The sequence below is a fragment of the Cinclus cinclus genome, chromosome 1, assembly GCF_963662255.1.
Source record: "Cinclus cinclus chromosome 1, bCinCin1.1, whole genome shotgun sequence".
Lineage (NCBI taxonomy): Eukaryota > Metazoa > Chordata > Aves > Passeriformes > Cinclidae > Cinclus > Cinclus cinclus.
Window position 1 is genome coordinate 105,699,047 of NC_085046.1, and position 26,320 is coordinate 105,725,366.

General features: G+C 39.4%; 1 protein-coding gene across 1 annotated transcript in view; it reads left to right on the plus strand.

The window, feature by feature from the left end:
* LAMA3 (laminin subunit alpha 3) overlaps nucleotides 1-26,320 on the plus strand; it is a 106,670-nt gene that overhangs the window by 38,487 nt on the left and 41,863 nt on the right. The window contains exons 17-36 of the mRNA XM_062501212.1: nucleotides 607-659; nucleotides 1,085-1,190; nucleotides 2,144-2,243; nucleotides 2,696-2,852; nucleotides 4,675-4,813; nucleotides 6,472-6,614; nucleotides 7,910-8,010; nucleotides 8,166-8,319; nucleotides 9,645-9,805; nucleotides 11,742-11,850; nucleotides 13,837-13,934; nucleotides 16,204-16,369; nucleotides 16,798-16,924; nucleotides 17,973-18,112; nucleotides 18,492-18,607; nucleotides 19,125-19,336; nucleotides 20,146-20,350; nucleotides 20,964-21,108; nucleotides 21,896-22,036; nucleotides 23,433-23,597. Of these exons, the coding sequence (XP_062357196.1) occupies nucleotides 607-659; nucleotides 1,085-1,190; nucleotides 2,144-2,243; nucleotides 2,696-2,852; nucleotides 4,675-4,813; nucleotides 6,472-6,614; nucleotides 7,910-8,010; nucleotides 8,166-8,319; nucleotides 9,645-9,805; nucleotides 11,742-11,850; nucleotides 13,837-13,934; nucleotides 16,204-16,369; nucleotides 16,798-16,924; nucleotides 17,973-18,112; nucleotides 18,492-18,607; nucleotides 19,125-19,336; nucleotides 20,146-20,350; nucleotides 20,964-21,108; nucleotides 21,896-22,036; nucleotides 23,433-23,597 (2,738 nt within the window). The remainder of the gene's footprint in view (nucleotides 1-606; nucleotides 660-1,084; nucleotides 1,191-2,143; nucleotides 2,244-2,695; nucleotides 2,853-4,674; nucleotides 4,814-6,471; nucleotides 6,615-7,909; nucleotides 8,011-8,165; nucleotides 8,320-9,644; nucleotides 9,806-11,741; nucleotides 11,851-13,836; nucleotides 13,935-16,203; nucleotides 16,370-16,797; nucleotides 16,925-17,972; nucleotides 18,113-18,491; nucleotides 18,608-19,124; nucleotides 19,337-20,145; nucleotides 20,351-20,963; nucleotides 21,109-21,895; nucleotides 22,037-23,432; nucleotides 23,598-26,320) is intronic.

Sequence of the window (26,320 nt, forward strand, 5' to 3'; positions counted from 1 at the left end):
AGATTCCACCAAAACAGCCACTTAGGACAAGTAGCTTTAGACCTGATAATGATGTCATTGTATTTTTTACTTTAGATCTCTAAATGCTAAACAGCTCCTCAAATACTAAGTACTACACTTTCCATGTAATTCTCTGCTTTCAGTCACAGAGTCAATACTGTGTTTCTCCAAACTTCTGGGTCAGCACAGTTCCTCCCTGCAATATTTTCTCCATTTCTATTTCATCTGGAGAGTTGATTTGATCCCAGAGTGGCACTGCAGAATGGAAGGTGCCAGTCAGGCTGGAAGACACAGTTTTGTATCAATTGTCTGAATGTTTCTAAGAAAGAAAAAAAATTGTAAATTCAAACTCAATATATTGTGTTTTTGTCAAATACAAGTTAAATAACTTTAAAACACACCAGTAAATCACACATATTTCGAAGTCCTCACACTTTCTCCTCCTCTTTTTCTTCCCACCTTATACCAGTATCTTGTCTGCTGTTCTCAAGTTCAGAGAATAAAATTCACTCAAAATTACAGATTCAGGGTGGTGGGGGTTTTCCCTGTAAAGTATGACAAAAAGATGAAATGCAAGGTGTCTTTTTTTTTTTTCCATCTGTTCAGCATGCCAGTGTGATGTGAGTGGAACGCTAAGTGGAGTTGGAGAATGTCAGCAGGTAAAGTGAAATTAAAAGAAGGATATTAATTAAAATGATTACTGTAAAGATAAAGTATTCTAACATTAGTAGAAAATCTTACTAATGTTTATTGCTTTTGAACAAAAATAGCTAGTTTTATATATCAAAGGATCAATTTTACACATCCTAGGGATGTATAAAGTTTTAAAAAAAATTTTTCTTATTGAGTTTATATATTTTCTAGTCTGTTTCTGAAGATGATAAATGTCCAGATAATGTTGCTGTTTTTGTTGTTTTGGGGGGCTTTCTAGTTTGTTTGTTTGTTTGTTTTTTGTTTGGTTGCTTTTTTTTTTTAATTAAGAAAGTTTTTCCTCTTTAGAATTGGAGGGAATTCAGAATATTGAGAGATTAAAGTTATGGAAAGGTACTGAAACATTTTTTTATGAAATTTATTTTCTTCACAGGAAAGTGGGCATTGCTACTGCAAAACTAATGTTTGTGGAGATTTCTGTGACACTTGTGAAACTGGTTATTATGCTCTTGAAAAAAAGAATTATTTTGGCTGCCAAGGTAAAATGAATGAAAGACATCTCTAGTGGAACATTTGCACTTAGCACAGACGTCTTTAGAATTCCCTAGGCTGTACTCTTAGAAGGGGGATACTTGAATTACTCATGTGCACTGCATTTTGCACTGGTGCTGTTGCTGTAACCTTGCTTGTGACTCCTCTTTTGCCTTTCAGCAGGAGAAGGAACAAGGCAGATGTTACCACTGTGCTTCCCAGTCATTTTGTGCATGCCTTACAAAACAGGGTGCTTTTAGACTATGACATAAATCTTCTTTAGGAACACTTGGCCTTTCAATCCAGCTTGACATTTTTTTACATACTTGTTTATATTATTGTTTATATGTAAACATACATGTTTATATTATTATTATATATTGTTCTATCTCATTACTAGAGGTGTCCTTTAGTTTGTGCCACAAGTCCTGTCTCCTGTAGAAAGTCATTCAATATTGTTGTCCAGTGTCAATTGGAAATACGTATATTATATGAACACATACGTTGCAGTTTTGTCAGATAGATTAAATATTGGGGTGCCAGACTTAAAAAAATTAACATTTTGCAATTTTTATAAGTTAGGTTTTAGATTTTGTTGTTTGTGGGTTTTTTAAAAATAATTATTCTTTGTGATGTTGCTGCAGAAATTCTGACTTGCTATAAAAAAGTTTGAATAGCAGTTCTTCAAAACATCGGACATGCATTTAGCAATGTGGCAGGATGTATTATTTGAGGGTTTTTTTAAAGTTAGTTTTGTCGCATTCTAAGGAGAAATTCAAAAGAAAACGGGCACAAACACAGGAAGCTCAAAATAATTGCAGGTTGTGCAGGTTATTAAGTTGCATTGGAAAGGGAGGAGGAAACGAGTCATTAATGGTGCTTAATTAGGTGAAGCCGTGGTGTGTTTTCTGACAACTTTTATCACTCTTTATCTGACTGGGCTCTGCTCTTGGCCTGCCAGGCTGCCAGTGTGATGTTGGAGGGTCCCTGAGCCCAGCCTGCTCCCAGACCTCGGGCAGCTGCCGGTGCCGGGCGCACGTCGTGGGCACGACTTGTCGGGAGTGAGTCCAGCTGGAGCTCCTGGCACAGCTTCAGCACACTTCTCTTCACACTGCCCTTATGAGTCCCTTGTTACACTTTCATGTGACATTCTGGATTGGTTGATAGCTAACTTGGTATTAGTTTTCCTGGGTAGTTTCCTTCCTATACTTTGGTAAGATTTTCTGACTTGTTTCCTTAGATAACCTATACTAGTTTTGCAATAATCACGCGTATGTATCTATATATCTATCAAGAGTTGTATAGGAAGAAGTATGAAAGCTGTAAAAGCTTCTGGAAAGAAAATTCTCCTTGCATCCCTCTTACCAGCTGTCTTGAATCTATGAACTACTGTCAGAATTCCTCAGTCATCAGTAGATCACCTCCCTTTCACTGCTTTTTGCCCTTAGATGTAGGTAATAAATGACTGGTAATTCTTTGCTGATTTGTTGTGGGATTTTTTCCTCCTTTAAAGGCCTGAACAAAACTATTTTTTTCCTGATCTGCACCACATGAAGTTTGAGATTGAAGATGGTACTACTGTCCAAGGAGAGAAAATTCGGTTTGGCTATGATCCTCAGGAATTTCCTAGCTTCAGTTGGAGAGGATATGCACAGATGTCCTCTATACAAGTAAGCTGGTATTTCACTCAAGACTTTGGGGTGAAAATGAAAACAGAAGTGCGTGGCACATATGTCTTTATAATACTGCTATGTGTGTGGAAGGTCATGGAAAAAAGACAGAAAAAAGGACAGGATCTGACTAATCCAAACCCTTTGGCACTATGTTGCTATTTGAATTAGTGAGAGTTGGTGGTTTTGTCAGGTCATTTGCACGTTGCTTATGCAAATACTCTTCTTCAGAAATGGTCTTTGAGGGGTTTTTTTGTTTGTTTGTTCATTTCATTGGGGTTTTTTTTGTGTGTGTGTGAGAGAGAGAGCTGTGAAGAAGGAACTTAGAACTTTAAGGTCTGTGATACTAAGTGCAGAATTTCTCTTCATGCCAAGAACAGTTGGAACAGCAGAAGTTTGTTGCTTGGCTAAATAATTTGAATTGCACAGCTCCATGACATTCTGTGTCCATTATTATGAGTGACATCTTCACATTACAGCAAACAAGAAAATGTGTGGTTCAGTAAAGGAAGCTGTGAGCAGGGGAGTACTGGCTACATTTATTTGAGTTTCATGACAGTTTACGAATAAACTAAGCAACAGCTGAGGGAATAAGTAAATCACAGGTAGAAAGTCACCATAATTTCTCTGAAAAGGGCTTTTCTGACTTTGGATTGAACTGCTGATCAAATGAAGCAGAATTTTGAAACAGTAGATTTGGATAATAAATGGAATTTGTTCACTCATCTTGAAAGTAGTGCTTTGGTATAGCCATGTCCAGGGTCCTTTTGTCCAGGGACTAATGAATCACCATAGCATGGGACAAAAGCACGTCACCATTGCACAATGATTTACTTTATGTTCTTCATTTTTCAGTCTTTCCTCTTTTCTTGTTTTGGTCTTGGGTTTTTTTTTTAATCCCTGACAGTTTTTGAACTTTGAGTATCACTCCACATTCACAAATGAAGGCAACTCTTCAGTATCTGTGATTTCTTAATGCCTGCTTTCTAATTCAGCTGCTTTTTGCATTTCTTTTCTAGGGGCATTTTGTATAGGCTTTTTGTTCTGTTCTCAGATGTGGGAAACAGAGAAAACATTTGCATTTGTGGAAGCAGAGTGGACTACAGTGGTGGGGAGGTCACTGTGCCACAAGTAGCTTGGAAAGGGACAGCAAGTAGATTGTGATGGGTGAACTGGTGGGAACTGGATAGTGAGGAGAGCTTTAGGATTTAGGATGGAAAGAAAGAAACCAAACCCATGAGAATGCACCATGGTGGTGGTGGGAAAAACAATCTTGTTTTTTCTTAATCCACCACTGACCCTTAACATGTCTCTTTAGTTTTTCGGGGAAAAAAAAAACTGCAGAGAATTTTGTTGATCTGGAGGTGTCAGTTCAGCCCCAGGACAAGGACAGCATTCCTGGTATTGCAGCTCTAAGCAACTGTAGGATCTGGTAGAGGAACAGAAGTTTCAGTGGCAGTCTGAGGTATCTGCGTGATGTGGGATCTCAGACTAGCATCAATGACTGTGGCCTGTTCCTTGGAAAGGCAGGGATATCGACAGCCCTTGATACCATATGCCTCCTTTATGGCATGAGTGGGGAGAATACCAGTAAAATACTGTTGGTGTGTCACACTAACATGTTAGTTCAGCCATTCTGTGTCCTTCTGGGTCAGCTGGTATTCAACAGGAGTTTTATTTCACTGGAGACTTTGTTCTATGCTCTTTTGTAAGCTGCCTATGCCTTTTTGTCTTTGCCAAGTGGTTTTTCTTTCTCTGGGTGCTAGTAACAAGTAATATACTTTCCATTCCTCCTTTTCCCCTTTCTTTTTATTTTTCCCAGCCAGAGGTGGTTGTGCCTATCACTGTGGCTTCCGCTAAGCTCTTCCATCTAGTCCTCCACTATGTCAGCCTGGGCTCAAAAAGCTCTAAAGGGAAGATCTCAGTTGCTGAGGGAAAACATTTGGGCACTAATTATACTTGTAAGTGATTAATTTTCTCACTAGGCTTGCCTGTCTTCCTCTGTCATACACCAGCATTGCCATTCCAGTATATACTTATCTGCATGTGCCTTTTTCTTGTAGGACTTTAGTCTGGTGCTTGCATGGCTTCTAAGTGTTCCTCAGCTCATCATTTTATGGCCGTTTTTGTTTATTAACTTCCATTTTTCAGAATGAAGTGAGGATAACTTTGAATGTGGAAAAATCCAACCTCTACTTATTTCGTATGATCCTGAGGTATATTAACCCTGGAGATGAAACATTACCTGGTCACATATCTGCTTGTCAGTCTCAGCCTGGAGCAGGTAGGTGCAATGCAGCAATGCAACAGCTCAGATGAATGTTAAATCAGAGAAGGCTTTCCAAGGTTCACCCGAGTCAAGTCTTTAATGTTGCTTAAAAGGCATCACTTTTAACAGTGACAGTGCTTTTGTGCTTCTCCTTGTATATTTTTGCTGTCTAATTGATGTGGTTGTGTTTGCATGAAACCCCTGCATACAGCAGTAATCAACATTTGTTTCTCCAAATGTTTGGCACACTAAGTACTCAGTCCTTTACTTTCTTTGGTTTGCTTGCCTTTAATATTCAAGTTTTAAATGTGGCTTTTCCCTTCATTCAATGAGTAAGATTTGTTTAAAATTATGAACCCAGTCTACCAAGTTAGTTCTGATTACAGACCTCAAAAACATATGATTCCCTTCAGGCCCTGATAAAAGATAAGTACTCCATATCCTTTGTATGGTAGGGGAATACCAAGCCCATATGCAGAATTATGTCTTAACTATTCCTGCCTTGCTGAGAGGAGTAAAGTTATAGATCCCTTTAGAAATTCAAGTAAGACAAAACTGAAGACTTCACAGACACCAATCAGCAGAGTAGCAGAAGTTTGTGGTCACCACTGGCTTCTAATGACTGGGAGACAGGGTACCAGACTTTGTCTGTGTCCCAGGTCTTCAAAGAGGAAACCTTTAATATTCATAACAGCTGATCCTCATGACAAGTATTTGACAAAGCATACCACAACTGTTTCTGTAGTATATAGAGTCATAGAATGGTTGGGGTTGGAAAGGGTCTTAAAGATCATCCAGTTCCAACCCCCTGCCATGGGCAGAGACACGTTCCACTAGACCAGGTTGCTTAGGACTCCATCCATCTTGGCCTTGAACACTGCCAGGGATGGAGCATCCACAACTGGCCCATCATCTCTGCCTAGAAGTTATCTGTCTGTAAGTAAACATTTTAGATGCTACTGAGAACCTCCAATACATTAAATATTTGACTTAAAGTCACAAGAGAATATGAAATGTGTCAGCTGAACATATTGAGTCAGTGAAGAGAGAGGCTGAATGGAAAATTATGGAAGGGGAAACCGAAAAACTGACCATTTTCAGAATATTGCAAAACTCGTCATTACAGGGGCAGAGCTGCTTTTCTGTATCAATTTGCTCAAGAGTAATAAGAATGAAAACAGCAACTACTGTGTCTTGTTGAGTGCATTGCTAATGCATATTGACTGAAAAGCATTGATCAGCTCCTGCTAAAGTTTAATGGACCAAATTATCAGTCCAGCTCACTAAGCAGGTGGAGAAATTTTACAGTCACGTATGTTTTTTACTTGATTTTTTTTTTTTTTCTGGCAGGGGCTGCTCAGAGCAAAGAGTTTGTCTTCCCGCCCAGCAAGGAGCCAGCTTTTATCACAATCCCAGGAAAAAGCTCCACAGAGCCTTTCGTACTGGCTCCAGGCATGTGGACTGTCAGCATAATGGCAGAGGAAGTCCTCTTGGTAAGAAAACAATTGAGGAAAACAACTGCTTGAAAATTGTCATGAAGTTACTACTCTGGAGTTGTTTACTGGGAAGAGCCCTGCAAGCAAGTGAAATTCAGCATTAGTGAAAGGAACAGAATACAATTATGAAAATTTACACTTTGGCCTCTTATTTCTTCTCCAACTTTCACCTGCTCTAATTTTTCTTCTCCTCACAGACTTTCAGTCTGTCTGGAATCTGTACCTTCAAATGAAAAGGCATTATTAACATACAGCACCAAGCATAAATGCTCACAAAAATTAGTAATTTTTACATATTAGATGTGGTGTATAGAGCTTAGTTCAGCCAAGGCCTTAGTTTCTTGGCAAAAAATCATCGTAAGAGAATTGTAAGATGAGCTGCATTATGAGCAGGTCAATTTCTGACTGCTTTTATCCTCCTATCTTTTCTCTCCTTTCATTCACTGAAAACCTGAAAAATTCTCTAGGAGCAGTTCTAAGAAACTGCTAGAGAAAGAGAAATTGTTTGAGAAATTATTTGTTAAATATGTATGATCACAAAGACAGCATACTGAAATTCTTATTTTGTACAGGGATAAAAAGTAGTGTCTCTAGTCATTAAGCCTGGGGCTGTGTTAAATTTATGGAATATCACATGAAGTCTTAGGAAGGAGCTTGCAAACATATTTCTTCCTGAAAGTGACAGTATTATTGTGCTGGGTTTTTTCACTACTACCTTTGAAAAGCTGTATGTTAATTATCTTAGCCCATAATGTTCTCACATTAACAGCTATTATACTTAAGCTCTAATTTATTAATTTAAGTAAGCAAGGCAAAACAAAAACTTACCAGCTTTTGAAGCACATCTTAATAGGTTACATGGAGAATTTTAATCGAGTCACCTGGGATACGTGAATCTCCTGCGTGGAGTCACCCAGAGTTGAGTTGTGTGCTTGTGGATTGCACTCATGGATGAGAGCTGCAGGCACCTGGCTGTGTGTTACTGAGCTGCAGGGAAACTTCAGTGCACTGTCTTGTTCAACACGTGATGGGAGGGTGGCTTTAGAGTTTCCCTGAACGCAGGGCAGATGCCTTCATACCATCTTTCACAAATTACAGGGTTAGGGAAACACATTCTGATGTTTCTGGCCCAAGTAGTAACAGAAAAAAAGCCCCACCCACATCTTGCAGATACCCTCTGTACAAATTGTTTATGTGATTGATTTCGTTCATTGTTACATTATGAAAGCCTGGAGATGTTCTTTTTGTAATTGTTCGCATGCTTTAGCATTTGTTATCTTCTTTGTTTTTAGGATTATCTGGTGCTGTTACCTAGTGATTACTATGAGGCATCCCTACTGCAGATCCCAGTTACAGAGCCTTGCACACATCCCAGGCCTGCTTCAGCAGAACAGTCAGTAGATATGCTGCAGCATAAACCAGATAAACCAGTGCCTTGGTTTATTTTGTTATCAGCCTGCTGCACTTGAAAACAATAATAATCCTGTGTCTTGTTTTTTGGTTTGTTTTCTTTTTTTGTTTGTTTGTTTGTTTGTTTTTGTCTGTAAGCTGCTTGCTCTATCAGCATTTGCCTCTGGGCAGATTTTCCTGTGTCCTTGGCTCAGAGGCAGTGCATTTCAGACATGGGGGAGAATCCAGAAGAATACCTGTGCGACAGCCAGCTCCCAGTCAGCCAGTGATGGCCCATATCAGTGGAAGAGAGGTCAGATTCCTGCCTGCTAACTGCAGTCCCATATGTGCTGTTGACCATAAACCTACCTGACTAAAATTGTTGCAGATTTACAGTGCAAGATTTTCAGATCTTTACACATACCTAAAACTGACTCTGCACCAAGGTCTGCATTTTACACAAAACTATGTAAAAGTCTCAGTTTAGGCAGATTTACACTGTGACTGGAGTGGACATTCTGCTCTGGCAAAAGCATTTCATTAAATAAAAATCCTTCTTCTTTTGGCATACTTTAGGCTTGTTCAGAAGAAATGACATGATGATTTGTCAGCAGAAATGGCATACATACATCACTCTAAATCTTTTTTTTTCTTAAGTAGCTACAGTTAGCAAACAAAAATGTTTCCTTTACCGAAGAACAAACAGAAGCTATTATGCCACTACTGTAGGTCCTTTGAAAGCAAAACATGTTTTATGAAATGAGAAGATCTACTAGAATTGTGTTTGGCAAAAAGGAAGGTATTTTATCAAGTATGTGATAGTGATGTAAAATTATTATGGCCTCTATTACTGTGCTTGGATAATTCTTTTAAAAATATCATGTACAGCAAGAATACATGCCACAGGCTCTAGTGCTTCATCACTGATGCATGTGCAAAATTTACTGGTACGAATAATTGTAGTGAAGTCAAGAGGGCTGTTGACAGAATTATTTACACATTTAAGTGTAGCCTAAGGAAATAATGAGAAATAACTGTTTAAATTTGAAAATAATTATGTAGTCAACTGAAGCAAAACCTTTGCAACCACAGCAGTTAACTTCTTAGAAGTATTTTGCATCAAATATTGTGTTAACCACTTTGTGCAAGTAACCTAAAAGAAAATCTTGATGCTTCAAAGTGTTATTATTTGCTGGAGAAGATGCTTTCAGTCCTTGTAGGGAATCAAAATACAGCATTACTATAGTTTCCTGGAAATATTTTTTTGGTGGAGAAGTAAAAACAGTTTTTGTATGTTGTTAAGGATAGCTTAGAGATTATGGCGACTAATATTTCTTCCCTTTCTGCTGGGGAGAGGAGAAATAATTATATAGTAATTTCCCAGGGTTATTTTACAGCTTTCCTAGAACTGTTATAATGCAGCTGTTTCTTGAACTTGTTTGACTCTTGTTAGAGGACGAAGTGATATTTTATAAGCATTGCTTGCGTTCTTCTGGGTGTCTTCTGTTGAGACACTGCAGGACTGGCCCTGGACTAATGCTGACCACTCAAAAGAGCAGGAAATGGGAACTTCCTGCAAGAAAGAGGATTGAAAGATTTAACTGGTTTTTTTATATTTTTTCAATTATTTTGACCCAGGTCAATTTAGAGATGACCATAAGTGTTCCTCAAGTTGGTCGCTATGTTCTGGTTTTTGAATATGCCAACGAAGAGGATCAGATGAACACAGCAGAGGTAACAGTGCATAGCCCTGGACCTGTCACCGAAGGCAGAGTGAGAATATACAATTGTAAATACAGGTAAGAAATTTGGGAATAGTCACTAAATTATTAAATAACCATTTGGAATGTAATTATACTTTTTATATATTAGGATCCATTTTGCCATGTAGATTGCTCAAATTCTAGGGTGATTTAAAAGCAAGTGCAGGGTTCTGTGGATTTTCTAGAGGTTTTTAATTTTCTTTGTGCAATCAGCTCATTATATTTTGCTACTGCTTCAATGAATTGTTTTCCTATGCAAAGGGTTATTTTTTATATACCTTCTTAAATCCTTATAAACTATTAATCTAGAAGTCCAGTGGAAGAGCCTCACTGTTGGCTGCAGATGCCTACACTGTTTTGCTTTAGTTAAAAGTGTGTCCAAGGGCTTTGGCTATAAAAAATGTAGCAGCCAGTTTTACAAGGGTATTCCCACTGTTTCTAACAAGATTTGCTGAAGCAGAAGTATGAAGGTCTCTGAAATTCTGCCTGTAGTCATCCTCTGGCTGTTAGGCTGTAGGCAAGGTCTTCAGCCAAATAATTCTTTATCCTTGTTGACTGATAAGGTTACTGCAGATGTTTCCTGAGTGAGATTGTCTTTAACACTTGAGCATCTCAGCTTATTTTGAGCCCTTGGGAGAGCCTATGCAGTACCAGGGGACTACATACATGCATCCTTTACTCCCATGAGCCAACTGTTTGGCAGAATGGAGGCTTACGGATATTCAGGATGAAACTGCTCAGTAAGAAAAGTCATTTTCATCAGCATGTTTGTGATACAGAGCACAGCCATGTGGAGCAGTGACCTTGTCAGGTTATTGCTGGGGAAAGCTCTTATTTTAGCCTGTTACGTAACACTTTGAGCCCCAAGCTTCTTACTATAAATCTTCCATTTTATTGGTTTTTTGGTGTTTTTATTCCCACCAAAACACCCACATTTTTTCCCACATTTTATGGACTGGTTTTGAACATAGTTGCTCATTTATATGACACATTAGAAACATGTTCATGGAAAGAAAGCCTTTGCTGCTTTAATGTAGCAATGCAGCAAATCCCTTCTGCAGACATTCTGCAAGAACTGAAGGGTCACATTGTGAGTGAGGTGCTGTGTCATCTTTCCCAAACAGGAAGGTGCAAGTTTCTTCTTGCATATAAAAAATAAACCAAGCAATGACATAGTGAAGTGCATGTAGATAACAGTATCGTAATATATTGTGCCAGACTTTCTGACAGCTCAGTGAGCTTGAATATTCCAAATAAAACATGGTAAGAGAATAAAACATCACAGGCTTTCAGCAAATCACGAATAAGGGACCAATATTTCTCTAGAATTACATGTCCCTAACCCTGAGCTGACCTTTTTTCTGGTCTATGCTTTAAACAAGAGCAAAACTTCCACATTCTCTGGTTTGTAGAGGAGGCAAACCTGTTTCTTCCACTTGCATTGAGGAGTATCTCAGTGTACAGAAAAACTTCCTAAGATCAGGCCTTTCCCAGTTGCCACTGTGTGTGTGCAAGAGATGCTGATTCACATCCTCAGTGGCACATGGCAGTAGGGGAAAGGAGCAACTGGTGTGTGCTGGCACCTCAAGGAGCACAGCCCAGGCAGGAGATTGTTACTTACACACCGTGTTACACAGTGAGAAAATGTCTGCAGGTAGCATCTTTGTGTAGCAGTCTGTCCACATCCTGCTTAAGCCAGTAGATCAAAGGGGTGTCTTGAGCTGAGCTCTGGAGGCTTCAGCTCCAACCCACCCAGGATAAGCAGCGTTTGCACGTGGTGGATCCTGTGTCTCTCTGGCAAGGACAGTGCATGGTCTGCAGTGGCCACAGGCAGAGCACACACAGTTAGTTGAGATCCAACAGGAGGGCTAGGTGCTGTGGCTAGCCAACAGCCAGGCAGTGAAGCTAGGTGACAGCCTAAACAACGTGGCAGTACCAGCAGGCTCATCCTTAATCCTGCTTTGTGTCTCAGTTTCCTTTGTCGCAGCGTTGTAGTTGATGACAAGAATCGCATTGCGACCCATGACCTTCTAGCAGACACAAAGATACATCTTAAGGCATTATCAAGTAATTTTCTCCTGGTAAGTTGACATTTTCTTTTCCCTTTGGTAATACTTGTTCCTTGATTGGGTAAACAAAGATATTTGCATCCCTATTTTCACATTCTGAAAGGTAAAGTGTGAAATTATATATATTAGATACTTGACTAAACATGCTTTTTACATATCCCAAAATGCTGAGGCATTGTCAGTGAGTTTCAAAGACAAACAGAACTTTGCCTGTATTGGCAAGATTTTTTCCAGCTTTCTTGTGCTTTATTTCAGCTCCCCTTTCTCTTCTACAAGTAAACTTTAATAGCTTTTATACCTATTTTTTTAAATTTCCTTTTTTATCTTTCATTTTTCCTAAATCCTCAAAACCCAGGGGTTTCCTGTTTCTCTTACAAAATTCAGGTAATAAATGCACTTACTAGTCATGTAGCTTTTAGGTATTTTAAATTAAAAGCCTTCACTGACCTCTTTTGGCCACACCAGGAAAACACTTTTCTGGAGACTGAATTTTCTTACATGTTGTTTCTGTTTTCTGTTTTAGAAACAAAAGGTTTGTTAAAATCTAGAGCTCCAACCAGCTAGTAACAACTATTAGGACTAACATGGTTTCTTCATTTCATGAGTCAGTGTAAACTAATACCTTTTAGATTTTCTGTTAGCTTTCAGCAGCAACTGCTGTGCTAACAAGAACCAATCTTCACAATCTTTAATTGTCAAGGCTGCACTTAGCAAAAGATGGGAAGGGGGAAAAGAAGTGCTTTTGGTATGTAGACACTAAACATGACATCAGTGGCAGCAGTTTTGGGGTTAAAGACGCTCATGTGTTCCCTTCATGCAGAGCAGAGAGGCAGATGGGAACCACCTCTAGTGCTGGAGACATCTGGCCTGAATAAAGGGGAAAAGGGGTTCTTGAGGCCATCTGTCAGGAGAGGTTCTTACAGCTTGATAGTCTTTATCTCACACTGGTGAAAACAAGCACAAGCTGTCTAAACCAGACCACACTTGGCTCTCACCTCTTAGCCACTCGTGAAGTGCTGTTCAAAGCTTCAGTGTGTGCCCTTGTTCTGCTGCACTGGCCTGGAGCCCCTGTGGGTTGTTACATACAGGACAGGCAAAGTGTTGGCTGCCCAGGAAAAGGGATTTTTAGCACTCTGCTTTGTAGCTTGTAAAGGTTTTTTCTGCTGCTTACTACTTTTAAAACACAGGCTGAACCCCCTTAGGACATGCTTCAAAATTAAATCACATTGCATTATAATGAATTCTCCTTATATAATTTTTACTTACGTTCCTACTTGGTGCTAGCTATCTTATTGTTTGTTGGACATCTTCATCTCCTTCTCAAGTAGTTCATAGATAAGTTGTGTAACTTTTGCATATTACTGTACTTTCTTATATTAGTGGATACTCTTGTGTCTACCCACAAGCTTTCCCTTATGTCCTTACCACCCTGGGTACAGCAGGACTACCACAAATTCATTTGTTCATATCTACTTTTTTACTTTTAGTTAAAATAAAAAATCCCATATGAGGTCTTGCTTCTTTTTGAAGTGAATTCTGAATCCTGGGAGAGAAATCCTGGTGTCACTGAAACTCACTCCCATGGACTTTGCACAAGTGTTTGTGCCTGTATTTGATAAAGTCTGGGAGTTCCCCCAGGGTCCAAAAGTGTCTAACACCACAAATGAGGGCTACCTCTCTACATTCCTTGCCTTGCTTCTCAGCCTTTGAGCTGGTCTTCTGTCTTTCCCTTTACCACACATATATACTTACCTTTTAGTTATTTCCCTGCTGAACAGCTAATATTCCCTTGACAAGGATGGAAAAATGCTATTTAACCCAGAGGTATTGAGGTGAAGGAAGGTAAAGGGGTCCAAAATCTTGTGGGAGGTCCATGACAGAACATGGCTTTGGTTTCCTATCTCCCCATGCTAAAATTAGGCTTCATCCTTCTTGTTCAGGCCTGGCCCTGTTATTTATGATATTAATTATTAATTGTGCCTTGTGCTTGCTTTTCAGCACAAGGTTTGCATTATACCAGCTGAAGAATTTTCTCCAGAATACGTGGATCCTAAAGTACAGTGCATAGCTGCTTACAGGAGTAACAGTGATGGAAGGTAACTTGCTTGGTTTTATCTTCCTGTTATCTGAGAACAACCTTGAAAGGTAGAATAAATGTTTTTTTAAATTCTTTTGAGTGAAGCTTTGCTTAGTGACTCACAGGTGATTTGTAGGCCACTTCTGTAAAGTAGTCTTTATAAAGAAGCTAAAATGTTAGTATTAATCTAGACAGTCTTTGCACAGAATTTAGATGATAACAGCATTTTCCTGGCCCATCTGAACTACCCAGTGCTGATGTGTAAGAAAACATGCATCTTTCACATGCCATCCAGTATGATAGGTGTCCAAGCTGGAAAATCATTCCTGCTTTAGTGGCCTGAAATGCTTTCTGTTCTATGTAGGATTTTCTTCTGCATGTTACTGCTTCAGCTGTCCCAAAATGTCTTTGTGTGGGATGTGACTGCTCTTTTGGTCACAAATCCACCCGCTCAACTTGGCAGCATCAAATTATTCAACATGTAAACTCCTGCTTCCCAAACAAGCCATTCCCTTTTTCCTGTCATCATGAGGCCCTTAGGGTAGGTGTGCCCTCATCATTCACATCACACAGTAATACCAGCTGATCCTTCTTCTCCATCATACTTTATAGGGCCAGTAATTAGGGGACTCATGTACTGCTTGGTTGATCCAGGCTGACAGCTCTCTTCTTGCTGTGAAGATCTGAACCTGGACCTTGCCTTCCCAAGTGGTTTGGGTTCCACAGAGCATCTTCTCTGTCCTGCTGAAGCTCTTCCCCTCCCCATCTTTTGTTCTTCGCAACAGAGAGGAACTGTCACTGCAGTTTCCAAATTAGGGACCTCCACATTTCAGTGCCTGTTGCACTCCCCAGAATGTGCCTCGTGATGCTTACTCCTAAGGTTTTCTTCCTACTCATCTAGCAGTGGGAAGGGTCTCAAAATAAAAGTAAATGTAATTTGCAGGATTTAAGAGGCAAAAAGAGTTGGTGATTTGGTCTAACAGTTTTCCAAATGGTAGCTTCTAATATAATGGCTGAATTGAAACAGAAAGCAGAAAAATCTGAATAGTAAATTGGATAAAAACATGTGACTGTGCTTGGCTTCCAAGAATGCATAGCATTGAATCACAGCTTTAATTCTCCTGTTCAGTGTTACCACCAACAGCAGCTTTTTAGACTGAAGATGCTTGTCCTTGCACCCAAGTTATTTTGCAAATACAGGCATTTATATTTTGAGTAAAACAAGGAGAGAGGATGGGTGAAAAACATGATTCAAAATAAAACTAATGTAGAAACTTACTTATTTTACTTAGGGTTTGTGTTGGGTTATTTTTTAAAACTATTGTTACATTTGCATAGTTTACTGTAGGTTTTTGTTTAGTTTTGTGGATTTAATTTTTTTTTTATTGCTATCTTGCTGCATTTTTGCTTTCCTGAAAGTGTTTAATTTCATCAAGTTGAAAAATGCAAAGGTTTGGCTGAGATGAACAGTATTGTAAATGGATGCTGCACCTGCTTTCCCACACAGGCCTGGCAAATACATCTCAGTTCTGGCCCTGAAACATACTTGGCATTCCAGTTCTGGGCCTGTCTTGAGCAAAGATTAATCATTGTCTGTTTGAGTACTTACTAGAAGTGAACAAATACAACCAGAAAACCCAAAAATGTTTTATCCTGCCGTCTTGGAAAATTCTTCTCTCAATCCCAGAATTAAATATGCCAAGGAAGAAATAGTTAAACACAGCAGTGAATGAATAAGGATGCTTTCAAGGAGTACTGTTATTTATTTTGGCTCCAATTCTACAAATATTTGAGTATATACTTGACTTCTAAGTACTTAAGTAGTCCCATTGACTTCAGTGGGAAAACTTGAATGTTTAAAGGATACACCTATGTAAATATTTGTAGAATAGAGAATTCAATATTAGTACAGGTTCTGGTGAATGTAACTAACTGGATTAACTAAAATGTATTTAATTTTTAGTGCTCCAAATTCCCTTAAGTTTCCTCTTCCTTAGCAAATTCTTTCCACTGAAACTTAAAGTTATGGAAATCTTGTGTGAATAAAATCGGTTAATACATTAAAAGTGTAGACACTTTCCCCTTAATAAGTTAAATTTATAAGTTAAATTGTTTTCATTTACTTTCTGAACATTCACAAAGAATCCAAATAACCAAACAGGGGTTATTATTGCCTTATCAATTTCCATACAGTCTAATACACTGACTTTTGTAAGTCAGCAGCTTTTCCTGTTATGATTAAAACCTTCTCCTGGCCTCAAGGATAATTACTGTGGTTCTGTGTTTAGTGCAGCATGCATTCCCTCAGTTTTTGAAACTCCACCAGGAGCTTTGGTTTTGGATGCATTCATAGATGGGAAGATTTCCGAAGTACAGGAGAATATACTCCATGATCCATTGAGTGACACTTTACCTGCTGGTTCAGTTCATGGAGTCACCTTGACACCATTACAGGTACCTCATATTTTGAAAACTGTTTGGCAAGTCACAAGGTATGTCCTTAGTAAAATTAAATAGATAAAACACTGTAAGAGAATCAAAATTGGATGATGTGATATGATGAAAATGTTGCAAACTGAGTAAGCCACAGAGACAATTTAAAGGTAGGGGCAGGGGGAGACCCCAAGTACCAGCTTACCAGCTTCTTTCTGAGCTACACAACAGTCTCACAGACTGCAGAATGTTAAATGTGCTTGGCAGGCAAACAGAGCTTGCAGTTGGAATGCCATGTTCCTTGAAGAAACTGAACTTGCTGAGAGATGCTAAGCCCCCTCTCTTTCACTGCAGGTAGAGGGCAGTGAGCACAGCTGATAAGCCCAAGAATGTTTCACAAAACAAATCTATTCTGTGATTCAATACCAGAGCTGCTCTTGTTTCTCCAGAGCCAGATCACCTTGAGTGGCAGAGTGCCTCGCTTGGGCAGATATGTGTTTGTGGTACATTTCTATCAGCCGGCACACCCAGTGTTCTCTGTGCAAGTTCATGTGACTGCAGGACATGTGTGGTCAGGTAGGCATCTGAATTTGACCTTAACCCTTTACTTTCTCAGCATTTTGGGATATGGGATATGGAGCTGTTGAGCTGTGATATGAGCTGTGTTGGGTTGACCCTCGATGGACACCAGGTGCCCACCAAAGCCGCTCTGTCACTCCCCTCCTCAGCTGGACAGGGGAGAGCAAATATAGCAAAAGGCATGTGGGAGGAGATAAGGACATGGAGAGATCACTCACCAGTAACCAATATGGACAAAACAGACTTGATCTGGGGAAATTAGCTTAATTTATTACCAATCAAATCAGATCAGGATAATGAGAACTAAAGCCAAAGCTTCAAACACTTCCTTCCACCTTTCCCTTTTTCCTGGGCTCAGCTTTATGCCCAATTTCCTCCAAACTCCTCCCACTGAATGGCACATAGGTACAGAGAATGTGGGCTGTACTCAGTTCATCACAGGCTGCCTCTGTTCCTTCCTCCTCAGTGGGGAACAGCTCACGGTCTTCCCATGCTTTAGTGTGGGATCCCTCACATGGGAGACAGTCCTACACCAACTTCTCCAGCATGAGTCATTCTCCTGGGCTGCAGTTCTTCACTAACTGCTCCAGTGTGGGTCCCTTCCACGGGGTCACAAGGCCTGCCAGAAGCCTGCTCCAGGGTGGGATTCTCAGAGGTTCATAGACCCCATTTGGGCATCCACCTGCTCTTGTGTGGCTCTCCTCCACAGGCTGCAGGTGGATCTCAGCTCCAGCACCTGGATCACCTTGTCGCTTTCCTTCACTGACCTTGGTGACTGCGGAGTTGTTTCTCTTGCATGTTCTCACTCTTCTCTCTGCCTGTACCTGCTGTTGAGCTGGGATTTTTCCCCTTTCTTAAATATGTTATTCCAGAGGTGTTACCATGGTCAGGCACAGCCTTGGCCAGTGTTGGGTCTGTCTTGGAGCCAGCTGGCATAGGCTCTGTTGGACATGGCAGAACTTCTTACAGATTTTCATAGAACCCATCCCAGTAGCTCCTACAACCAAAACCTTCTCACATAAACCAAATATATTTTTTCTTCTAGGTATTTTCAATGCTTCATTCTGCCCTCATAATTCTGGCTGTCGGGTTCAGGTGATTGCAGCAAACCAAATTGAGCTTGACATTTCTGATCCCCTGGTCTCTGTTACAGTGATGATACCGGATGGAAGAACACTGGTTCTGGTACGTGTATTGCATAAATGTACTTGAAAATGTTATTCTCAGTTTCACCATTCATTTAAAGATAAAAGCAAAGATAAAAGCCAAAAAGAATAAATTTTTTAATGTTGTGTTTCAGATTTTTAGGATCTTTTGCACTGCTTTTGGTTTTATTTAAAATTTTTTAGAATCTCTGCACTGTTTTTGTTGTACACTGCTTGTAGCATCACAACTTTAAGGGCAGCATGCAAAGTTTATTTTCTTATTTTTTATTTTAAAATCTCAGATGTTTTGACAAAATCCAGAATGTATAATGAAGCAACATTTAAATATGTAAATGCATTAGCTTGTATATTTTTGTTTTTATCTGAAATGTACAATTTAGCTTTCTTATTGTTTTAAGGAAAATATCTTAGTTGTTCCAGCAGACACCTACAGTTACAAAATTCTTGACAAAAAGACAGTGGACAAGTCATTTGATTTTATCAGCCAATGTGGAGGAAACAGTTTTTATATTGAGTAAGCATCATTTTCTGAAAAAACTGAACATTGACAACAAACTGGGAATAATATTACTTTTAGTCTGCATTAAAGAGCTGTCTTAAATCCCTGTAATTGTGCTACATTGAAATGCTTTTCATGGCTTATACTAGCCCATTGAATTTCCATGAGTCATTTTCCCATTACTTTCTATTGCAAATGCAATGTAAAGGTAGAGCTTTATTGCTCACAGTACAAAAGAGGAAAGTCTATGTCATCTTCCTGTCTTTGGTATTTCCACCTTTGGTATTTTGCTTGGCATGTCTGAACTGATACAACTAATACGCACTTGCTATGAAAAACACCTCTTACCTGCATGTTCTTACCTGCTATTGACCCCAATTTAATTAAAGTATATCCTTGCATGTGTGCTGATGCCATCCTTATGTCAAACTGTTTGAAAGACAGAGCCCTAATTTACTGAACTGCTGCAAAGCGTTCCCATAACAATTCCCGAGTGCCAGCACTTACATGATTTATATTTCAATTTAAATAGCCCAGAACGATCCTCGCCCTTCTGTAAGGACTCTGTAAGGTCACTGGTGGCTTTCTACAGCAACGGAGCCCTGCCATGTGACTGCCACAGTGCAGGTGCCACGAGCCCTACGTGCAGCCCCCTGGGAGGGCAGTGTGCCTGCAGACCCAACGTCATCGGCCGCCGGTGCAGCCGATGCCAAACTGGCTACTACGGATTCCCGTTTTGCAAGTGTAAGTATGTGCTTGCACTCCTTCAGCTCCTGACCCAGCCACCTGCTTAATCCTCTGAGTTTACTGCAGATATACTGCAGGCTGACTTCTCTTTGGAGTGCCTGATCTGGTGGGAGGCTGGTCAAGCTGTTTTAGCTTCACATAGCATAGCTTTCAGTTTAAGGCAGAAGAAATCCCATTCTCCTAAAGCTCACTTAGCTCATGGTGAAGTCTGCCTTTGCATGTGTTGTCTGATCAGGTGTAGTAGGCTTACAGCTGGTTAAAATCCGTAGTGCCACTATTTCACTGAAATGGATTTTTTTTCTGCACTGACTGCTAAATCATTTCCAAGTTATTAATGTTTAAACCATTTTACACCTTCAAGCTTTTCCATAGATAATCAGAGACACAGCATTCCAAATTCCTCATATTCTGATGTTAGTAATAACAGATCCATAGATTACACCAATAGTCCTCAGCTGTTTTCAAAGATACTATACTAGATGTTTATAAACATTGCCTTATGAAAGTGGTACCCTTGACACCAAAACTACTTGTTTAATCCTTGGCAGTTTTGGCAAGTGATAAACAGTGTCTGTGGTGAAGTTAAGCAGCCAATCTGTGGAAAAGAACCAAACACTAAACCTGCTATTTGAAACTATTGTTGCAGTCACACAGTTGGTTTCTGTGACCCTGAACTTAAAACTAGTGAGAGAAAGGAGTCATGTTTTCTATACATAAAGGTTGTGTGCATTTGTTGCATATTCAATGAGAGCTGATTGTTGTAAGATGAAATGTGATTGATTTGTAGAACAATTTCTTTGATCTAGTATGCAACTGTGGGCAGCGTCTTTGTGATGACATGACTGGTAAATGCATTTGCCCTCCACGAACTGTGAAGCCAAAATGTGAAGTGTGTGAAAAATATTACTTCAGCTATCATCCCCTTGCTGGCTGCAAGAGCTGCAACTGCTCAGAAAAAGGAATTGTTGATGTGGCAAGCCCAGAATGTGATAAAACCACTGGGCAATGCAAGTAAGTTTGGGTTATATGTGTTATAAACAATTCATGAATGGTTTGCTTCAATGCTCTTTTCAGGTGTTTGGAGAGGGTATGGGAAATTTAAGTTATTCACTCTTCAGTGAGGAAAATGGATTTTATCCATTGTGAACAGTTGTAAACTAACCCAAGCTTTGTGGGTGATTGAGGTCTCTGTAATTATTCACATGCTTGCAGTTCCCCATCTTTCTGTTACCAGGTGCATGCCTTGAGTAATGCCCAGGTACATTTTCCAGCTGTAAATCTTCTTCCAGCTCTGCTTACCCATGTTTTACACCTTGGTGTACAGAGGGAGTAGTTCTGCACTGAAAGCAGAAAGAATAGCTGCAGAAGTCTAGTTCTATTGTGAGCATTTTTATCATTCAAAGTCAAATTCATTCCTGGTCAGTTCTGTGGCACTTTAAACTGTCACACTATTCAAAATCCGTGAACAATACTAACCTGCTGGTTCTTCTTTTTGGAGGTCATAAAGTTGTCTCATAGCCATGCAATCCCTTTGACTATCCACCTGCCTGCTCTTTTATTTTCCCTTCTTCTGCTCCATTCCTACCTCACTTATTGACTCTGTCCTCTGTGTTTGTTGATAAAGATGCAAACCAGGAATAAAAGGACGTCGTTGTGATCAGTGTGCTCCTGGAACTTATGGTTTCCCTAACTGTGTGCCATGTAGCTGTAACAGAGATGGAACAGAGGCAGATGTCTGCGATCCCCAGACAGGAATTTGTCTTTGCAAGGTCAGATAAATCAAATTACTTCTGCATTCACAAGCATCATTTGCACACCAGTGACTATTTAAAGTATAATGGGGTGAATAAAGTGAGTTTATCATTAAGTTTTCAGTAAAAATTAAATGTAGCTGTACAAAGCCATGACACTTTGCAGTATGTGCACAGATTATTGTGGGAATATTAAATACCATCTTTTAATGGCTTCAATATCTATCATTTGTACAGGTGGTCTTAGGTTTTGCAGGATGTTAGAGAGCTGCAGAGTAGATGCCCATTGAATCACTGAAGCAATCTGTACTCTGCACAGATCCACTTTATCCATCTGCATCTTGCCTTTTTGGATGTTAACCAAGTTCCATGCTTTTTTTAGCCATATTATGTCAGTTGACATTTTACCACATCATTATAGCTAGGAAATATTCTTTTGTTCTGATCTACATAATTAAATGTGATAAATGTGAACTTTCACAAGTGACCTTTTATATTGTGGGTTTGCAAAAGCCAGCAGGAGGGTTTTGGCAAGGAAGTTACCAGCTGTCTCTGACTAATATTTATTACTCAGTGGTTCACATTTCACATTATAAACTGGAAAGAAAGCTCATAAGATAGCCTCCAAGACAGCTTTGTTTGCATTTGGAATATAGTCTGTCCAGAATATCACATATTTTAATTTGTATCTATACATGTAAATACATAGTCTTTCAGAAGATTTGTTTCATGTGCAGGAAGCTTTGGGGACCTCAGCAAAGCAAAAAGAAAAGCACTGAAATTTTTTTGAACTATGACTTAACAGGAAAATGTTGAAGGTGCAGCATGTGACACTTGCAGACCAGGATCCTTTTATCTGAACCCTTCTAACCCCAGGGGCTGCACACCTTGCTTTTGTTTTGGGGCAACCAGCAACTGTCGTAGCACGGATCGTCGCAGAACCAAGGTGTACCAAAGATTTTTTTCTTTTCTATCATGGACTTTCTTTCTATCATGAACCTGTTCCATTAAGGAAATTCCAGATTTCTTCCAAAGTTGAACATGTATTTTGTTAGTTTCTAATGATGCAAAATATTCTCCAAGCAATTCTCCTAGTGAAGATTTAGTGCACCCTTCTTAAGATTAGGTGCAGTCTGAGAGTGCCATTCAGCAGAAATGGCCCTTTTCACTTGTTTGTTTACAAGTCACTAGTTGGACTGAAGTTGAGCTGGCCTTTATCTTGCTTGCTTTATCTTCAAAATCTGTGTCATCATTGAAGTCAATGATCTCCTTCAAGATGCTTTGATAAGCACATAACATTTTACGTGTCTGTATTATAGATGCATTCTTAAGAACTGTGTGACAGTTTCGACAGAGATTGTAAAAATTGTCTTTCTTCCCTCCCTGTAAAAGAGACATGACATCAAGCGTGAGAGACAAAGATTTTAGTAGTATAAATGGACGGTAAAAATGGCTGAAGACTGAAAAAAACCAAACAATAGCTGCTAAAAATAAAAGGCAAGAGAAAGGAAAAGAGGAGAGCCAGAATGGTGGATGAGAGTTTAGTTAAGGTTTAGACATAGACTAAATGAAATCCAGATTGTGCCCTTTACTGTTTTGAAGGAAAAGGCGAAAATGTGGCCTGAGTGAAATCAGTTGAAAATTTCCTCTAGTCATTACTTGTCCTCACCAAAAACTGTTTATGAAAACACTTCTATTTTTTTTATTTTTTTGCTCTGGCCAGTCAAAGGCAATCCACAAGAAGCCAGAACTGTTCGGGTACTTCATGCACACTATGCTGTCTTTCCTCCTTGATTAATTATTAGTCAATAATGATTAAAAAAAAGAGGCGTGGTCTTTCATGAAACAACAACCGTAAATATAAAATGTGCATTAAAGAGGCAGAATATTAGGCTACATTGCCTGCCTCTCCAAAATGTCATGCCATGTCCCCTCCCACACAGTTAACCTATTCCAAGCTCTGTCTTTGAGGTTGGTGCTCTGGGTTTGATTTTGTAATGGACTTGCTTTAAAAAGCATCTCCAAATTCTGTCCTTGGGTTTGTGTGCACAATTCCTAGTCTCTTGCAGAAGGCTGTGTCTTCCTGTGGCTGAAGTTAGAATTTAGTTTGGAGGTGACAAACCAATTGCCTGCATACCAAGTGTTTTTGGCACGTTTTCACATTTTCACTCTTTTTCTGAGGTCCTTGGAATATCCGTTGTTCAAAGGCTGGCTGTGAAGGGGTTGGATCTCATGCTAAGGGAATTACAGAGTCTAAACAATTTCTTCTCATTACTCGGTGCTGATAAAGTTTTAATAAAGAATGAGGCAAACTTTTGTTTCCTTTATGTGTTTTTCATTAGTTTGTGGATATGAGGAACTGGCGCTTGGAGGCAGTAGATGAAAATATGGATATTCCAGTCACTTTCAATCCAGTCAGTAACAGCGTAGTGGCTGATGTTCAAGAATTGCCAGCTTCTGTGCATAATTTGTACTGGAAAGCACCACCATCCTACCTGGGAGAGCGGGTAAATGCCACCTAACTCTTCTGTTCTAGTAAAATTTAATCATTTTTTTACCAGAATCATGGATAAAAAGTCTCACTCTTTTTTTTAGGTAAGTTTCTCTCTCTTCACTTGTTTCCATTACCTGTCATGCTAGGAATCACAACATTTTACTTCTGAGTACAGCTTTGAAATTAACTATTAACACAGAATTAATCCTATTTCTTGGTACCAGACAGGTCTTAATGTGAACAGCATGATCAAGAGCTCAGTGGTTCAAATGGCTCAAATGTCTCAAGCAGCTGGTAGCTTCAGCTGCTTCTCTGAAGCCTGGAACATGTAGAACTGCTCTAAAACCCAGAAAACATAGGGCTTGTCAATTCTTTAGATTCTCTAGAGTGTCTCCTGGGCTGATTTCCAAAAGAATTAAAGGTGATTATGTGCTCAGTGGCACACAAAAATCCCCCAACCCTTTGCTTTTGATATGTTGCTTGGGAAGAGCATCGACTGTTTTTCTACTCTTGTGTTCTTTGGGCTGCTTGCTGCTCTATCGACCCGTGCATGGGAGCAGCCTCCTGCTCATGGTTAATGCCATCAGCATTTCAGCCTGAGGATCACACCAACCAGGGGACTTTGTTAATGGTGACTTGCAGGTCCAGAGCCCCAGGTTCTCAGTCTTTGGAACTCTGACAGTGTCAATACTTCCCAGCCAGTTGTAGGACACACAGGCTTTTCAGATGTAATCCTGCTGACACACAAGAGAAAACAAATGGTGTAGACACCAAGACATGAAAAGATGGTACAATTTTTGAAGTTTCTCCTAGTCCTCATTTTAAAGACTAGAACAGCAGTATTTTTCCTCCTGCTGTCCTATGCTCAGAGCTGTATATATATATATCAGGTGAACAGCACATTTAGTTAGGGTGCTTTTCTGGTGATGTTATAAAGGCTCATATTTCAGTATCTACAAATAATTTTTGAAAGAAATTTCGTGTTAAAGCATACATTATCACCTGCAATGTTGAACCAAAAGAACTTTTATTGTTCCATAACAAGATATAAAGCCGGTAATAAGCCTTTCTAAACACAGCTATTAAGATCAGTGCTGAGTTTTATGTTGCATGGCAGACTATCTACCTAGGCCTGCCATTACTTGCTGTTATTTATGTTATGACAGCACTACAAATAAAATAGTTCTAGTTTAGGTCCTGCTTTTGCTGTATGCTATGTGTGTGTATTTTAGCACAGGCAGTACTGCAGTAATGAAAGTCCCACCAAAATGCTATCTAGCTGTGAGTTTACAGGTTCGTAAATTTAACAATTATTCTCGTTATTGTGTTTTGAAAATGTCAGGGTTTGGTCTGCTTCCAGTGATAAGATATATTTTTGAAAATATGAACAAGATCACTTCAGCTATTTTTCATTATGATGAGGTTATAAATACTGTTTTCCATTATCTGAAACCTTTTCACTGGTTCCACTGGAACATTTATATTTAGCAGAGTATATTTTCTATCTTTTCTCTGTCTTTTGTTTACGAAGTTAGAAGGTAATAAAATGTAAAATGTATGGCAGTATAGAAACTAAGAATAACTGAGACATTTGGATTGTGTTGTTCCCATTTTATTTTATATTTTAACATTCTGTTTAATAGACCACTCTTGACTTCAGAAAATAAATACAGAGGGTAGTTTGTAACACCAGTATTGTCTTAATAAAAAAAAAAGAAAAAGAAGTAATTTAACAGCCTCTCAAATGGTGCAGTTCTGAAACTTTTTAAACAGGAAATCAACTCTATTTTGAATTTTCTTATGGTTTTTTTAAAATAATTTATTTATACAGGGTGGTTTGATTGTGTTGGCAAGCTACAGCTAATGTTCCAAATGATGCTTTTGAAAATGCAGTTGGCTAAGGAGAATAGCATTAATTATGGAGCTGTGATCCAAGGAACAAATTTAGTGCTGAGATGTCAGTATTTTGTTTGTAATTCATCAGAGATGAATGTGCAAAGGGGTAGATTGAAGGCTGGTGGTTTACCTGTAGAAGAGCAGAACCTGACAAAGCAGTTCTTCCATGGCAAAACCAAGGATGAGATGTGAGGGCACATGAGAAAGGTGCAAACCAAAACAGGACATCCATGGCCTGATTTCACATGGTATTTACAAACCTTCCTTTGAGACTCTTCTTGGAACAAAAACTAGGCTGTGCCTGCAGGTTCCTTTGCTCCCAGGGTGTTTTGTAGTGGGTCCCTCATACGCACCCAGGGACATGCTGTGTTTGTCAGGTGATTCAGCCACATTCTGTCTGTTCTGGACAGCAGCTCCGTGTTCAGTTGGGTTTGAGGCCACCTGTGGTCACCTGTAGCTGGTTTTAGCTCAACTTGCAGGTTACAGACAGAGCTGCTTACAACAGAGCTGATACCAGTAGAAACCCTGTCCTGAACATAGAGTGAAGGAATCCTGAATGGATTCATGTTTGCAGTAAGTTTAGAAAATGCTCTCTTTAAACACAGGTAGTCTGCCTTCTTTTCATCCATGGCTATTCATGCAGTTCACTACCATTTTCACTGTCTGTTCCTGATGCACCAAATCTGTTCTGTACACTCAGGAAGAGCAATGTTCACGTAATGTGATTTCTCCATGACACAGATGGTGTGAACACAGGTATGGAAAAAACCCCCATGACGGAGGTAACTTTTCAGTCAACACTATCTGCTCGTATGACAGATACACACAGTAAACAAACTA